The sequence below is a fragment of the Haliotis rubra genome, unplaced genomic scaffold, assembly GCF_003918875.1.
Source record: "Haliotis rubra isolate DU_JTF1 unplaced genomic scaffold, ASM391887v1 Scf275, whole genome shotgun sequence".
Taxonomy (NCBI): Eukaryota; Metazoa; Mollusca; class Gastropoda; order Lepetellida; family Haliotidae; genus Haliotis; species Haliotis rubra.
The window spans coordinates 33,068-51,691 of NW_025766836.1; the positions used below are offsets into that span (position 1 = coordinate 33,068).

Genomic DNA, 18,624 nt, shown 5'->3' on the forward strand with positions numbered 1-18,624 from the left:
CACACCCCGACAGTGTATATCAGTTGTTGTTTAATATCACATCGTGACAGTGTATATCACTTGTTGTTTGTTATCACATCCCGACAGTGTATATCAGTTGTGGGGCGGTGGGGTAGCCTAGTGGTTAAAGCGTTGGCTCGTAACGCCGAAGACCCGGGTTCGAATCCCCACATGGGTACAATGTGTGAAGCCCATTTCTGGTGTCCCCGCCGTGCTATTGCTGGAATATTGCTAAAAGTGGCGTAAAACCAAACTCAATCAGTCAGTCAGTCAGTATATCAGTTGTTGTTTGTTATCACATCCCGACATTGTATATCAGTTGTTGTTGGCCATTGACCGCCAACACTGTATCAGAACTTCTGTGTCATTGTGTAAGTTTGACTCATAGAAATAAATCGACCCCGAGATTCCACTTGTAAATGTTTATTACATATCTAGTTGATCACAGTCTGCATAATGCTCTCTGTTGGGACACAAGTGAAATAAAATATATTTGTCATTAAACTATTCAACTTTCAAATCAAATCATCATCATTGTGTTCAAGTTAAAACATATATAGTTCTGTAGAAACGATCATGTACAGTTCAGCGCAGATAGATAGATATAATAAATTCTAAACGTACTAACAGATGAATAGGGAGAATATCAGACTATTATTAATATTATGCATGGATACGTTCGAGACTGATTGACATATCTTTAATCTCTGCATGGTTTTGTTGGACGTTGAGCTTTGACACTACAAGTGTGCAGTGTCGTGTCAGTCACCATTAATTTGAATTAATTAATATAATTTCAGTGAGACCCGTGAAGATCCGGGTTAGAATTGGTCTTCAGCAACTCATGCTTGTCGTAAGAGGCGGCCGACGGAAACAGGTGGTCAGGCTCGTTGACTTGCAATTGGTTGACACGTGTCATCTCATCCTAATTGCGTAGATCGATGCTCATGATATTGATCACAGGATTGCCTGGTCCAGACTGGATTATTTACAGACCGCCGCCGTATAGCTGAAGTATTGCTGAGTGCGGCGTTAAGCAACAACCTACAAGCTAATGATTTCAGTGATATTTTCAAGCTTCTGAGAGTTACTCTTACACTTCCGCACGTATTGTGACGTAGATGTGAAAACACATCAATCATTAATATGCCAGTGACATGAAGTCTCTACAACTACTACTATCATGAGTTTATTGGCGGATTTGCAGGTACCATGTTGTCCAACTAGGTTTGTTTACTCCACAAGACTTCAATCGTGGTCCCTTCACACCCCAGCTCATATGGTTTCATGTCAGTGAATTTGATGTAGTTCCTGAAAACAGAAATCAGAATGTTCAACCGTTAGTGAGCGAGTGAGTATGGTTTTACGCCGCTTTTAGCATTACTCCAGCAATATCACGACGAGGGACAACAGAAATGGGCTTAACACAGTGTACCCATGTGGGGAATCGAACCCGGGTCTTCGGTGTGACGAGCGAACGCTTTAACCACTAGGCTACCCCACCGCCCCTCAACCGTTAGTATGTGTGTGGGAGCTGACCGCCCCAATATTGACCAAGGCTTCCTTGGTCATCGTATGTCGTGATGTTGATAGATCAGTAATTGCTGTATCAAAACAAAATGATCAATAGCGACACTTGATGAATATTATATGAAATGTTAAACACATTGGTTAATTTAACATCTTGATCAAGATTGAAAATGAAAATGCAGAAAATTTGAAATATATCTACTCGTCAAAACGTTTTAATAATCATTTCCTGTCATAAGAAAGATATTTCAGCATGTCAAATGTCTAGTTTTGAAGTAACGAATGATGCATCTCATTGCTATCCAACATGGCTTTCAAGCTATTTATTTCGTATCGAGAAGAAGTAAATGGTCACAGTTCTTGACTTTACGACTGACCACGTGTTGTCTTCTTTTACCACAAGTGATTGATTGATTGATTGATTGAGTGAGTGAGTTTAGTTTTACCGCACTCAGCAATATTCCATCTCTATTGAGGCAGTCTTTAAATAATCGTGTCTGGAACAGACAATCCAGTGATCAACAGCATGATCATCGATCTACACAATTGGGATATAATGAAATGTGTCAACAAGTCAGCGAGCCTGACCATCCGATCCCGTTAGTCGCCTCTTACGACAAGCATGGGTTACTGAAGATCAATTATTACCCGGATCTTCATGGGTCCACAAGCCCGAAGTACGGGGATATAATCTGGCATAGAATTCACCAATTCTATTTTTATAGAGAGACACCTATAAAGTTCTGCGACTGGTTTAGAGGAAATGTACTTTTTCTAACCTTGAAGGGTCAATGCCAAGTTTTTGTTGCAGGAATTCTGAAATTTCCTTGGACATCTGAATGTTTTCCTCGGCACTTATGTGTCCAATAGCCTGGAGCTCGGAGTTGGCACATGGTTCAGTCGTACCCCCGTGGGTCATCATCTGGCCTGGATGAATCCTGACCTCCACAACATTGAGCTAAAATTGAGCAAACAGGGGAAAGGATGACAGAGTAAGTTGAGTGAATGATTGGGTCAGGGGAAAGGATGACAGAGTAAGTTGAGTGAATGATTGGGTCAGTGGAACGAATGGCAGAGTTAGTTGAACGTATGATGGAGTGAATTTTGCAGATGATCGAACGTAAGATTAAGTGAATAATTGTACAAGGTTCGTGCATGATGGAATAAGTTGGGGTAAACATTTGATAAATTGATGATTGAGTCGTGTGAATGATTGAGTAACTGGAGTGAATAATTGAGTGAGTGAGTGAGTTAAGTTTTACGCCGATTTTAGCAATATTCCAGCAATATCACGGCGGGGGACACCAGAAATGAGCTTCACACATTGTGCCCATGTGGGGAATCGAACCCGGGTCTTCGGCGTGACGATCGAACGCTTTAACCACTAGGCTACCCCACCGCCCCTGTGAATAATTGAGTACGTTGGGGGTAAATATTTAGATACATTGATAGCTGAATCGAGTGAATGGTTGAGTAACTGGAGTGAACGATTCAGTAAGTTGGGGTAAGCATTTAGATAAATTGATAATTGAGTAGAGGGAATGACTTAGTAAATTGAGTGAGGCATTTATATGCGTGAATAACAAAGTTTAGCGAATGATTCAGTAGTTTGATGAAAGGGTGAGTTGAGGTTATGAATGTGGCAACCAAATCGTTATATTTTAAGCTGACAATGAACTATACACATCTAGTCGACAATTAACTTCTTAACCTTAAATCCGCTAATATCCAATGACTGATTTTTAATGACAACAGGTAACCCTAAATATACTGAGAGAAACAAATAAAGGAATTTGTATATTGTGTAGGAAAATTTCTATCACAAAAGTTAATGTACGATATTATCGATAACACAATTTTGATATCGATAATCATTGATATTATTCCTATCCACGATATTTTAGTTTATAGATCATTTTAGCCAGCCCTAATACTCAAAGAGAACTATCAAAACCTAATATCAATGGTAACGAGAGTAAACACCCAAAGGATAACAAAATATATGATGCCCATATCGGAAGCTTTATGGTAGTACCGTATTCCTCCATAAAACTTCCAGTCGTATAAAGTCTCTCTTTTCCCCTGGCGTTAAATCGAGGAAAATGTTTCATAATTTAATTTTCCAGTGGTATTTATATGTTTTCTGAAATAATTCTGTTTAGTGGAGACAAAGTGTTGTTCGCAGTAGTAGAAATACAATACACAGAGATAATTAATGCATACACACTACCAAACTTGTTTTCGAGACGTGGCGTTAAGTCAAGGATGTACATTAACCTTTACCCATGAAGACCATTGTATACAGTCTTGTTATCAGAGGCCGCTACTGATAACATACATGCTGTGTCTTGTTCAAACATACTTGAGACACAAGACAGATCCTAGCAATCTGGTACGAGTCACTTTGCTAAAGTCTAAAGTCTCATGCCTTTGCTTTTCAAGCACTTTAGGGCGGTGTTGTAGCCTAGTGGTTAAAGCGTTCGCTCGTCACGCCGAAGACCTGAGTTCGATTCCCGACATGGGTACAATGTGTGAAGCCGATTTCTGGTGTCCCTGCCGTGATATTGCTGGAGTATTGCTAAAACTAAACTCACTCACTCACTCAAGCACTTTGTGTCTGGCCAAACCCGATTAGAAAGACTCAACTCAGGATGACTATAATTTTTCGATTTGATTCATAATGTCTTTTAATGCTTGCCGATTAGAAAGACTCTGAAACTCGATTCCCCACATGGGACTGTAATTGTTCGTGATTTGATTCATAATGTCTTTTAATGCTTGCAAGTTTATATTTTACAGTGTTAGAATAAAATAAATATATTACAGAGTTAGCGTGGTTAGTTTTAAATTCATACAGTAAAAATACATTATGATCAGCGTTCGAAATTAACGTCGGTCCTTAGACTCGGAGCCGACTGAAAAACACTCGGACCCAAAACTTTTGTTTTCTGCAGGCCGACAGCTTTTCCATCCCATTTGACACTGACATATCCCTGTCTGAACATTCTGATACAGACTTTCCAGAAGACTTGGATCTTGACATGGATGTTGATTTTGTTGTAAATGAAGACTAGTCAGTCACTAGAATTAAATTAAACTCTTTAACTCAGTAGTTAAAATATAGGGCCTACACATTCCCATCAGGCTCCACAACATTTAATGGTTCTGGGTCATTAGGGCCTGCAGCTTTTCAGGGTTAAGGGCAAACACTGATTATGCATATATTTTTAGAAATATACAACGTCTGTATATTGAATTTAAATTAACATATTCAAGGAAGTCATTTCCCAAAACGATGCTCTGACCTCTGACCTTGTGCAATGCATGCCACAATAGAGGTCAATCAATACCTCCATCTGACGATTTATCGAATTTAATGACCTCGACTTTAATTTTATAATTTATCGACGACGAGCTTCGACGACGATTTCTCCAATTTGTCGAATTTATATCGATGACCCATTATTCGACGACGACTTCGACTTTATCGGACGATTTAATCGATCGACCATATTGATTCCTTTCCTCGACGACGACGGATAACGAATATCGACGATCTCCTTCCTTCCCCGACGATTTTATCGACGACTTCCGGACTTCCTGACGACGATTGAGATTTACCGGACGACTCCCGACTTTTCCGACGATCGAATTTATATCGACGACGATTCTTCCTCGACTTCCTGATTTATCGAATTTATCGACGACCGACGAGCCCCGACCGGAGATAATCGATAATGACGACGATCTTCGACTTCCCGATTTCCGATCGACGATAATTTATTTCGACCATTTGTTCGGTTTGATCGACGATAATTTAATTTATCGACGACGAGCCGACTTCCGACTTTACTTCCCGACGACCGATTTCCGGATTTATATAATTTATCGACGACTTCCTTCGACCTTTTCCGATCGACGGAGATAATTTATCGGATGACCTGACTTCCTCGACGACGTATCGAGATAATTTATCGACGATCCTTCCTTTTCCCGACTAACCGACGATATATTCGACACGACGACTTCCTTCCTGGACGACCGACCGATATATAATTTATCGACGACGAGCCCCGACTTCCTCGACGATTTATCGACGCATTTATAATTTACTTCGACGACTTTCCGACGATTTATTTTAATTTATAATTTATTTCGACGATTTCTTTACGACTTCCCCGGATTAACTGACGAGATAATTTACGTGACGATAATTCCCCGACTTCTTCGACGAGATTATAATACCGACGACGATCCGACGATTTACCGACGAGATATCGACGACCTCGACTTCGACGATTTATTTATAATTGATTTTCCCGACGACCATTTTTATTGACCTCGACTTCTTCCGACGATTATAATTTATCGACACTTTCCTTCCTCGATGACGACGATGCCCGACGATTTATAATTTACCGACGACTTCTTCCTTCGACTTCCTCGATTTTATTTATCGACGATAATTTATCGACGATCTCGAGACGACTCTCCGATCGACGACCGAGATATCGATGACGACGATTTCGACTTTTCCCTCGACGATAGACGATGACCTTTATTGACGACTTCCTGACGATTATCGAGTAATAATTTACGACGCCCGACCTTTATCGATTTCGAGATATCGCCGATCGACGATTTTCGATTTGATTCCACTTCGATGATGCCGATAATTTATAATGACGATACGTTCCGACGATTCTTTATCGATAATTTATCGACGCCATACTTTATCGACGATTTATCGACGACGCAATTTACGACCATTTATCGGATCGACGACTCTTTCTTCTATCGACTTATTTAATTTATAATTTACGGGGACGACGAGCTTTCCGACTCGATTTGATTTATTTAAATTTGATAATCCATTTCGACGACGATGGATTTTAATTTATATAACGACGCATTTCCTCGACTTTACTGACGATGATAATTATATCGACGACTTCCTTTCCCGACTTTACTGGATTTATAATTTATCGACGATTTTTCGACGATGACGTGAGATATTTATGACGACCTATTTTCCCGACGACATTTGATAATTTATATTTTATCTTTCCCGACTTCGACGCCGATTTGACTTATAATTGATATCGCATAACTTATTTTCCTTTCCTGACTTTAATTTACTTATACTTATTTCGACGACCATTTCCTTTATACTCTTCCTTTAATTTATAATTTATCGACCATTTCCCTTCCTTCCCGACGACGTACTCGAACCACTTAATTCATTCTCTTCGAGCCTTACTAATAATATCTAATGAACGATAATTCCTCGACTTTATGTTCCTTAACTCTACCGATAATTTACTATGCCCATTTTCCTTTTCGACATTCTTTCCTACCTATACCTAACTTAACTCCTCCCTCCCCCACCTTCCTCCTCCCTCCCTCCCCATCTACCTACCTACATGTACCTCCTACCTACCTCCCTCCTCCCCCTCCCTCCCTACCTACCTACATGTACTCCTACCTAACTAACTACCTCCTCCCTCCCCATCTACCTACCTACATGTACCTACCTTACCTATCTACCTACCTACCTCCCTCCCCTACCTACCTACATGTACCTACCTACCTACCTACCCTCCCTCCCACCTCCCTCCCTACCTACATGTACCTACCTAACTACCTCCCTCCCCATCTACCTACCTACATGTATCTACCTAACTACCTCCCCCCCCACCTCCTCCCTCCCTCCCCATCAACCTACCTACATGTACCCCTACTCTAACTACCTCCCTCCCCACCTCCCTCCCCACCTCCCTCCCTACCTATACATGTACCTACTCCTACTACCTCCCTCCCTCCCCATCAACCTACCTACATGTACCTACCTGACTACCTCCCTTCCCATCTCTATCCTCCCTACCTACATGTACTCCCTACCTAACTACCTCTCCCTCCCCCACCTCCCTCCCTCCCCCATCTACCTACCTACATGTACCTACCTAACTACCTCCCTCCCCACCTCCCTCCCTACCTACATGTACCTACCTAACTACCTGCCTCCCTCCCCATCTACCTACCTACATGTACCTACCTAACTACCTCCCTCCCTCCCTACCTCTACCTACCTACCTACCTACCTACCTACCTCCTCCTCCCCACCTCCCTCCATCTACCTACCTACATGTACCTACCTAACTACCTGCCTCCCTACCTCCCTCCCCATCTACCTACCTACATGTATCTACCTAACTACCTCCCTCCCCACCTCCCTCCTTCCCCATCTACCTACCTACATGTACCTACCTAACTTCCTCCCTCCCTACCTACCTACCTACCTACATGTACCTACCTAACTACCTCCCTGCCCACCTCCCTCCCTCCCCATCTACCTACCTACATGAACCTACCTAACTATCTCCCTCCCCACCTCCCTCCCAGGTTTTAATCCCGTACAAGAAGGAATAACTGTCTTTACGTGTATAAAATCGCACATCACGTAACCAAGTAACACCAATGTGCACCGGAATACCATGTATACAACTATTTCTGATAGTTATTCACGAATAATATCATATTACCATAGAAACACTTCTCCCAAGTCAAGACATGCCAAGAGTGTTGGGTAAGTCAGCAATATGTTATCTACATCATAGGTCATTGTGACCTGATAGTAAATCTGCTTTGTCAGGGAATGACCCTATTTCAGCTTACACAAACATGAAATCGGTTCATGCCTACCCATCTTGACCTTGAATCCACATAGGGGGTGTATCGTTTTCTTCTTTAGAGAAACGTGATGACACAAACTGCTTGTTTGATTTGACACTCATTTCAATACGATGTCATTCATATGATATCTAGAGGGAATTTCATAATTATTATTAATTCCTAATTTTTCATTAAATTTTTCATAATTCCTAATTTCATAATTCTTAATTTCATAGTTACTATTATATAATTCTGTAGTATTTTTAATATGATAATTCTTGAGCTAAAGATAATTTCTCAGATATGTTCCCTCGAGCAGTGTGATAATACATCTTCATATTCCGATGTGTTATTCTGATGCTACGATGAAACAGTGACAATTCACAACATATATTATCGCACGGAAATAAAAGTCCCTCCTGTGAATGAAAACTTGAACTTACACTTTCTGGTTTCCGAATAGCTTTGGCGATGATTTTTGAGGTTTCGAACAGAAACCTCTTCGGGAGGTCGCTTGTTGCCACATTCGTGAAGAGAATAAAACACGGCATGGCTACCCTGATTCCGAGACTCAAGTTGCTGACACGGATATCTGTGCTCGTTTGATAAATAGGGAACTTGTTGTTCAACTTCCAAAGCGTTCAGACGCCGGCGCAATAATTTTGCTGCTACGTCACTGCCACAGACTAAATCGTATATCACGTGAGCGGACTTGTTTCATTTGCCTATTTGTCCTTTCTTCACATTGGTCGTACGTGCTGGCACAGAAACTCTGTGTTGTAATGCAGGCTATTGTCGTAATTGTTGCAGCATATCAATATCACTAAGTAAAATAATGTGTAACACTTGGTAATTGTTTGACATGCGTGCACATGTATTTAGACTAAAAAGCCAACCGTTATCTTGAGTGAGTGAGTGAGTGAGTTTATTTTTACGCCGCTTTTAGCAATATTCCAGCAAGCTCTCAGAAAAAATGTTTATGTATACATATATACCGCTGAAAATGTTTTACAGTGACAGTGATAATGTTTTGTTCAGTGGCAGTAGAAGGCCGGAATTTCAGAGGATAGCTTTCGTTGATTCAGGGATCAATTGAGCCAGGCCGCGTTAATCCGGACAGTGCCGTTTTTCATAAAAAAATGTTCGGATAGTGAAACGTTCGGTTTGCTGAAACATGTCCAGTACACCACACTGCAGTAGAGTTACTTCCCTTTCACGCGACTGATGGAGACAAAAGAACGTATGTATACATGTATCAACTGACATATTATCATGATTTATTATAATATTCAATGTATATCCGATTTGACTTAAACTTGTTTGACTTAAATTCTTTGGTCGTTTGACTTATTTGACTATTTTATATAATTACAGTGGCACCACACCCACCAACCAGTGCAACTCGAGATGGAAGAGGGGGCCTTCAAGTCCACGCTAATCCACCGTGCAAAGACGGTGGATTGCCGTGTGCAGCAGATGCAGATTTGGCGAAGGCACCTTCTCCTCAGCTCCCCGGTTGTTCGAGCAGATCTACACCTTGCATGCTGAGTATCAAGGCCACATGTTCCAGTTCGTGTACTGTTTGCTGCCGAATAAATCTGAGGATACATACAGTAAGCCCCGGAACACTTGTGTCAGATGGCCCATCAGCTGAACTGTTTCCTCGATCAAAGGACAACAACATCATCGGTGTCCTGGACTACACTGATCACGTCCCTGACCTGATCCACCCTCAGTGATCCATCAATGTGACTTACCAGTGAACAGTCTGTGACTCAAACATTTATTGTTATTTATTTATTAAATTATTATTTATTAAATGACTACGGTATCAGACGACGACTCACATTTCTTTGTTTTTCTTGTGTATTGAGAGTACCTGGAACGCAAAATCCCGTTAAATCCATAGCATAATCTACAATACATATTTACATTTTGATGAGTAATATCCATTGTGTTAACATGTCTACGAGTAAGATCCATTGTGCTAACATGTCTACAAGTAATATCCATTGTGTTAACACGTCTATTAGTAATATCCATTGTGTTAACATGTCTACGAGTAATATCCATTGTGTTAACATGTCTACGAGTAATATCCATTGTGCTAACATGTCTACGAGTGATATCCATTGTGTTAACATGTCTACGAGTAATATCCATTGTGTTAACATGTCTACGAGTAATAGCTATTGTGTTAACACGTTTACGAGTAATATCCATTGTGTTAACAGTTCTACGAGTAAGATCCATTGTGTTAACATGTCTACGAGTAATATCCATTGTGTTAACATGTCTACAAGTAATATCCATTGTGTTAACACGTCTATTAGTAATATCCATTGTGTTAACATGTCTACGAGTAAGATCCATTCTGTTAACATGTCTACGAGTAATATCCATTGTGCTAACATGTCTACGAGTGATATCCATTGTGTTAACATGTCTACGAGTAATATCCATTGTGTTAACATGTTTACGAGTAATAGCTATTGTGTTAACACGTTTACGAGTAATATCCATTGTGTTAACAGTTCTACGAGTAAGATCCATTGTGTTAACATGTCTACGAGTAATATCCATTGTGTTAACACGTCTATGAGTGATATCCATTGTGTTAACATGTCTATGAGTGATATCCATTGTGTTAACATGTCTATGAGTAATATCCATTGTGTTAACATGTCTACGTGCCACACACAGTGTGTTTCAATATTTACATAGATAGGACAATCTCCACGTGTCACTTTCGTCGTGTTAGCACGTCAGTGTGTGTCACGTCATCCAACAGTATGTGTTGGCATATCTATGTATGTCACACTCTTTACCCTGACAACCTTCTCCAGAGCAATCATGATTACTCATTAGACAGTACGTTTGTACATTCCAAAGGTTAACATGGACAAAAACAATGTTGCTGGTTGTGTGAAGATATGAAAGTAAAAGTGAACTGACACAAAGTCCTTCACGAAAATATCTGAACAAGCAAAATTAACCAAAGCGCAACAATGTGACAACGCGACATTTCGTCCATTTGTCGCATTGTCGCGATGTCGCATGTGGCGTTTTGGATAATATTTTTCTATTCCTCCAAAGGGCGACAATGCGACATAGCGACAATTTTCAAGGTCAAACTATGTCGACATCGCGACAATGCGACATATGGACGAAATGTCGCGTTGTCGCATTGTCGCGCTTTGGTTAATTTTGCTTCATTTTGCTTGTATTTGAGAGGGCGACAACACAACAATTGCCCTTCCAGGATTCCATAGTGTGCAGTTTCAAACAAAAGGCTAATTGATTTATTTGAACAGTCCTGAAATTATTCACCCACCTTGCAACCTTTGCTATAGCGTTTTACAACCCTTTATGTACGCTTCATACATTCTCATGGTCATGCTTTTCAGAAATAGAGTGAGTGAGTTTAGCTTTACGCCGCTGTTAGCAATGTTTAAGCAATTGGCTTCACCAGAAATTGGCTTCGCACACTGAGCCCATGTCTGGAACGGAACGTGGGTCTTCAGCGTGACGAGCGATCGCCTGAACCACGAGGTTACCCCCAACACCCCTTATAGGGACCGTTGGGTCTAAACAGCGAACAAAGATGTTTGTATGGCTTCCCGTGTTTTGTATCGTCTATGCAAACAGGGAACATTAGAGCTTGAGATCTAAGCCTGAACAATCACAACGTGCATTGAAACAATGCAATCAACACCTGGTGTAGGCCACATGCACGTACATATTTACCGTACTTCTTTATTACGGCAATCATGTGCCACTCGGGCACCTTTATTTACGGAATCCGTGCTTAGTGTAGGTCGCAAAATTACCATAAAATATTTCCTGCTTCACGAAATGTCCGGTAAGAGGTAAAAATGAGAAAACAGAAAACATTTTTTTTTTCAAATAGCGTTATTTTTTTCAGAAGACCATCGATCACATACACAACAGCTTCCGAAGTTTCAAACAGATTACTATTTGGTGACATCACTGCTGGAGTAGATATTGACAGAAATATACTTCTTTCTCAATCTTTGTTGGCATGTATTTTTGAGAAACTCATGGGGGCAAAGGTGTGTTAAAAAATGCAGCAATCCGAAACATGAGGCTCATTAACCTATTCAGACAATGACCTACTTTTCAGCCGATCCGAATTTTCTAGTGTGAAAGTGAAAATAGACAGCACAAACAACTATGGTTACACTGAATTCCAATTCCTTGTTGCATAAGAAAATGTAATTTACAAATGAAGTTTAATTTTAAACTTCAATAACATCGTATTTCTATATTTTGTGGCGAGGTGTAGGCAGCATGTGACCTTAACTAAGACGTCACTGACTGCCCCAGTTTGATGAGGTGGTAAAATAATTCACAATGTATTTGGCTCACTGGTTACACCTGTTTGGTGTTTTTGCGCTTATTCAGTGAGGTTCTGTAACGCACAGTGTGATTGACCTAATATCAAGTCCGTATCAGTCCGCTAAACTTTTCTAGCGGCAGAGCCTCGTTTTGAGATTTCCACGATTTCAAGGGTTCTGTTTGTCAGTGCTCGCTGTACGACAGAGGACGCTGCACGACACGTTTGCAAGGATTATAAGGAGCGTAGTGTTGCAATATACAAGTGCTTAGATGTATCAAATAATACTGATAAATATTTATGTATCTAGTTAAATGAATTGGTCTAAAAATTCTGGACTTGTTATTGTACTAAGTTGCGCAATAGGACGGAACCCAGTCAGCAGGGGACGAGACTCTTGAGTAATCAATGTTTTGACTTGTTGCTGAAATTTCAATCATTTCATTTTGCAATATATTTTGATAAGAAACCGAGATGGAAAGTATGATTTCCATTTTTCGGCCATGGAAACCATGGAACGCTGGCGTTTTTCAGGGTGACCCTGCATGGCTGCTTATATTAATGTGGTTACGGCACATGTTTATACATGGTTGTACTATGTCCTGTGATACTGCAGCACACGCTGAACGCTACATCAACTAAACAGCGAGATGGTGACCCTAGGTGACCCGCAGTATTGATAACGTAGTGATAACACAGTAAATGTATATCTGTACCTCTCTCCAGCCAATAAGTGGAAGAAAACGCCGAGCCATACCGAGGGTTACATGTACATATCACTCTAACAGACAAAGGCCGTTATGAAGATGGCCACGTTTAAGTGCCTTTCCTGGCTGCTGACATGTGCCTGCCTAATCTGTTTTTGTAGAAGCCAGGACAGTACTGTGTCCATCCTCCAAAGACTGAACCAGTTTCAGGAGGAAATGCGTGATAACAAGGCAGATGTGATTCGTATGGAGAAAAGGATCCTAAATTTCATTGAGGTCGCTCAGGCATCCCTGAGAACTGAGTTAAAGGAAAACATACGGGATGAAGTGAGAGAAGCCATGGCGGAGGTTCTACAAGGGGAGGCTCTCCAAGACTTCGTGAAGGGTCAGGTTGGCTCTAAATTGTTGCAACTGAAACATGGTTACCATCAGATGAAGAGGCAGATGCATCATGTCTCAAGGTCATTCGAAGACTTCCGGGACGAGACGATCTTATTTCACGAATCTATTCTGAAGAAGGCAGACTTGTGGACTCGAGAGAACTCCAGTGATGTCTGTGTCAGAGACAAACATGGACTGAAAATAGAACTTCAGAAGGCAGATGTTACCACTGCAAATCTGAAAACTAACATCAAGCTTTGCACGTCATTGAAGGAGACGTGTCAGTCACAAATGTCGCAGCTAATAACAAATCTGACTGTGCCTGCTTGTACACCCTCCAGTGCAAATGTTACATCAACCTCCAGGCCAGCGACAACGTCAGTGATCCTGGTAACTCCAGTTTGGTCAAGTACCCCACGCCAGTTCCGTCAAATCAACATTCACAGTAACTCACTTGGTGTTTATCCGCATCTCAACATCAAGAGGGTTACATATGCTACTTATGTAAGGAAGACAAGGAAACTGCTGATAGGATTAGAACACCCAGATAAGGTTGTGACATCAACCCTGGATACAAGTCACGTGACGGTACTAAGAGAAGGCGTACGGACATATGGCATAGCGGTGGATGAAGATCGGGACATCGTATTTATAGCCACCTTGAAACCACTATATTCAATGAGCCGCATGTCTACACAGGGGAAAAACTTCACTGTCATGATTGACTTATCCGGGTACGAATGGTATCCTAGGCATCTCACTCTTGACACAAAGAGAAGGAGGATGTATTGGTGTAATTATGCGAAACTGTTCACTGTGACATATGATGGTCAAGGTCTGGCAACATTAGCCACAGGAGATCAAGTGTATGCTGTGACCCTGGATCAGGCAGCAGGTGTGTTGTATTATAATGACGCGAAGAAACTGTGGAAGATGACTGTGTCCAGTAATGTCACTAAACAGTTGACCACACTGAACACCGTCCCCTGGAACATGAGACTCTACAGAGGCACCATCTACTACAGTGGCTATGATTCTCGTATTGTAGGCGCACTTAATCTAACACACAGTCCTATCGCACATACTCTACATTCAATAAGCATGGAGGGGGCTCATTCGTTACTGATGTGTTTGATTCCCTGAATTTTACAATGGTCATTACATTCATTTGGCAAAACATTTATTTGGAAAATACAAACTGTGATTTCAATGATGGACGGATCTTGTCACTCTTGATATGAGTACAATAGGACTTGTGTGTATCAAACCTGATTCCAATGAACGACTGATCTAGTCACTCCTGGGAAACCAGTTTGAAAATTAAACATTTGATGTAAAATTCAGTTTAGGTGACAAAGTCAGTGATAGGTGTTGTAAACAGCATCAGCAAATACTTGTTATCATTCTATTGTTACTTTCGTTACTAAATGTTTAGAACTTACAATGTTTCTGTGGACATTATCTCCGGAAACTGATGGCGCTATGGAAAATATTTATGTGTTTGGCTCTTCAATTTACAGAAATAAACTGCATCTTTTGAAACAGCGACAGAAGACATACTGTGTTTGTTCACATACACTGGATGTTTGCTTATTCGCATCAACACTGACACTAACGTTATAACACAACATTGAGTGGTCGGTCTCTAAAAAGCTGTGTTAAACAATGGAGATAAATGTAATGTGTTTCCAATGTAGAATTGTGTCAGATTTATCACTTGTGGTCAGTGGTAAGCGGTCAGTCCAATTAAACTTCTTTATCAACAAACATCTATCGTTTCTATCCGTTCTATCACTTGAGATGATTGTGCAATAAGTGTTGCGTTCAGGTTGTCATGATCAATGTTATGCAACACATATTTTCACGAAGCTGCATTGTATCTGTTATGGTTGTTGCCATGATCGGACACCAATGTTATCAATGCTATCACAAGCTGTCTACCAAATGGACGGTGACTGATTGTAAGGACTTAGTAGACGTTCATGTTAGTTTGAAAATGGCAAAATCTTACAGGTGAAAGACATTTTGACACTATGTGTACAATACTTCATATGTTGAAAGTTAGTTCTATGAGGTTGTAAGGACTTATGTTGATTCCATTGATAAAGATCTTGTTTTATCGACTGTTGATGGGGATTTACTAGATAGGGAAATATCCCTTCAGGAGGTTGCCGATGCTATATCGGGAATGCAGTCTGGCAAGGCCCCAGGTTTCAGTGGTACTGGTATTGAATGTTTTAAGACTGCCCCAGAATATTGGATGTATTGTATCCATATGCTCCGGTTTTGGTTTAACGGGAGGCATGTATCCGTCTGACTGGATTTTAGGTGTGATACTACTTTTGCATAAGAAGGGCAGTACTAGTTTACCATCTAATTATCGACCAATTACTTTATTGGAAGTCTCAGGGAAGATCTTTGCTAAAGTTATTGTTTTCATTCTTTATTAATGATTTGGTGGATTTTTTAGCCATAGATGGTCAAAGATGCATTACCTTAGACTTCATAGAGTTGTTTATCTTGCTTTTCGCTGGTGATATTGTTTTGTTTGACAGTACTACACCTGGATTGCAAAAGAGAATAAACAAACTTAATTCGTATTGACAAAAATGGAAGTTGAAAATATATATTGATAAAAGTAAAATCATTGTATTTAGGAAAGCAGGTAGATTAAGGAAACATGAACAATTCTTTCTAAATGGAGATAAGATAGATATTGTTTCATCTTATAAATATTTTGGGCGTTCACTTTTCGAGTTCAGGTAGTTGGTATATCACACAGGAAATACTAGCGGAACAGGCATGGTAGGCTGTGTCACTGACTAGTTCATTGATTAATAATTTCTACAGTCTACCACTGAAGGTTTTGTTGCATATCTTTGATGTAATAATTTTAACCGTTTTGCTCTATGGAGCGGAAGTTTGGGGCTTCCACCCTTCGCCGAATACTCTTAATGTTCATGATAAATTTTGTAAGCAAAAATTAGGCTCTCTGTTACTACACCGAACATTGTAGCTCGTGGCGAACTTGGGATATATTCGTTGAATGTCAATAAATATAAGATATTCAAATACTGGATCAAATGTACAAGTATAAGTATCAGTTTAGTTTAGCTAAAAAAAACCTTGACTGCTCGGACTAAAAGTTAAATCTGAAACTGCACTATTGCCACATTTTTGTGATGGAATTTCAGTCAACATTTCCCTGTAAAATATATTTTCAAATCGGATTTAGTGTAAGACTAAATTTTCATGGGAAAATAGACTATTTCACATAAACTAGGTGCTAATTAGTCACCTTTAGTTTTTGAGAACTAAGCTAGCTTACATTCAAAGTGTTAAATAATAGGCGCGTTATCGAAAGACAAGGGCAACTTTCATTCACGCAGAACTATTAAAGATCAGATGGGGAGTGTGAAATCAAAATAACGTTAACGATAGTATGTACATATTTTCACTCAGTTAGGTTTCCTTTACACGATCTAAATATTTCAAAACATCAATATTGTAACAAGAAAACATTTTAGAAAGTGACAACAGTCAATATTAACTGGGCGGACGTCTAACGTCAGCAGCATCGTCTGCAGACATTCCATTCGAGTGAGTGAGTGAGTTTAGTTTTACGCCGCTTTAAGCAATATTCCAGACACCAGAAATGGGATTCACACGTTGTACCTATGTGGAGAATCCAGCCTGGATCTTCGGCGTGACGAGCTAACGCTGTAACCACTAGGCTACCTCACCGCCCTCCATATTCCATTCGAAGTGACTCATCTATAAATCTTCACCCACTCACAGTGATCTTACCATACATGTAAGTCATTACTTCTGTTGTGTTAATCTCCAATGACATTGCATTATTGCATCCTATCAATTATTTTTTTCTAACCTTTCCTGACCTCTAACGTCATGCATAATGTTAGAAACAGTGGCCATATTTGTCTAATCAAAATTATGTTATTTGTTTATTATCGATTTTTAGCTGGCGATAATATACCAATATTTAGTTATAAAACATACAACATCAATATTAACACAGATATTTTTCATATTATTTTTCAAACTTGACTACCAGCAACCAAAGCTGGACCATTTAGTATGGAGCATGGGGACTTAAGGTGCTTCTGCTTCCTGCACGATTTCTCAGCAGGAATCCGAAAGTGACAACTGTTTCACTCCGAGTTTTAAGGACTCAGCATGAGACTGCTGTGTGTACTGTCGCCATTATAATGTTTGCAGTGGAATCACACGTTGCTGTATATTAGGATGTACGGCATGTCAGTGGTAAATGTTCAGATTCAGTACGGGAGTGAATAGCAAAGTCAGAAAGGTGATTAAACAGTCAGTGGATGCATTGACATAATCAGCAGTGGTTTCATGTGCACACATGAATTCTTTTCATGGCCCCTTTATCAACAAAACATGTGAAGGAAGCACCTATATCACTTCCGGGGCGTCTGTTAAGCAGATGGATACTAGCTATAGGCACAACAGGGGTTAATAAGTTTTTTTCAGATTCATTTACATACATGTAGCTGTGTTTGACTTAACCTTTAGAAAACAACTCGGGAATGAGAGACTGATTTCTCAACATCTGCTTTAACTGCAGCATTCGCCCTTGTAGTACCTGCAATACCAACATGACGAGGTAACCAACACAGTTGGAGGTTGTACTGGCCAGTGACAAGAGTCTTGTATGTTCCAAAATATCAAATTCTTTCACACAGCTGTTTTTGACTTTACATTTGAAAAAGAAATCGGGAATGAGAGACTGATTTCTCAAGGTCTGCTTTAACTGCAGCATTAGGCCTTGTAACATCTGCCAACATGACTTGGTAGCCAACAAAGCTGGAGGTTGTATTTGTCAGCGGCAAGAATGGTGCATGTTTTGAACTATCAAGAATTAATGTTCACACTTTAGGTGCCAGTAGACATGATGAAGAATCGGATTGGTTTGGTTGGTTTGTGGTTTTAACT

General features: G+C 40.2%; 2 protein-coding genes across 2 annotated transcripts; one reads left to right on the forward strand and one right to left on the reverse strand.

Annotated features, from left to right (window-relative positions):
* Positions 1-407: 407 nt before the first annotated feature.
* On the reverse strand, positions 408-8,988 carry LOC124280824 (macrophage migration inhibitory factor-like). Its single transcript, XM_046716802.1, has 3 exons — positions 8,646-8,988; positions 2,310-2,488; positions 408-1,311 (listed from the first exon to the last, which is right to left on the reverse strand). The coding sequence occupies exons 1-3, from the start codon at positions 8,751-8,753 to the stop codon at positions 1,224-1,226; spliced, it is 375 nt and encodes a 124-aa protein (XP_046572758.1). The 5' UTR covers positions 8,754-8,988; the 3' UTR covers positions 408-1,223.
* A 269-nt stretch (positions 8,989-9,257) lies between these two features.
* On the forward strand, positions 9,258-10,041 carry LOC124280823. The gene is made up of 2 exons (XM_046716801.1): positions 9,258-9,442; positions 9,577-10,041. The coding sequence occupies exons 1-2, from the start codon at positions 9,427-9,429 to the stop codon at positions 9,939-9,941; spliced, it is 381 nt and encodes a 126-aa protein (XP_046572757.1). The 5' UTR covers positions 9,258-9,426; the 3' UTR covers positions 9,942-10,041.
* The last annotated feature ends 8,583 nt before the right edge of the window (positions 10,042-18,624 follow it).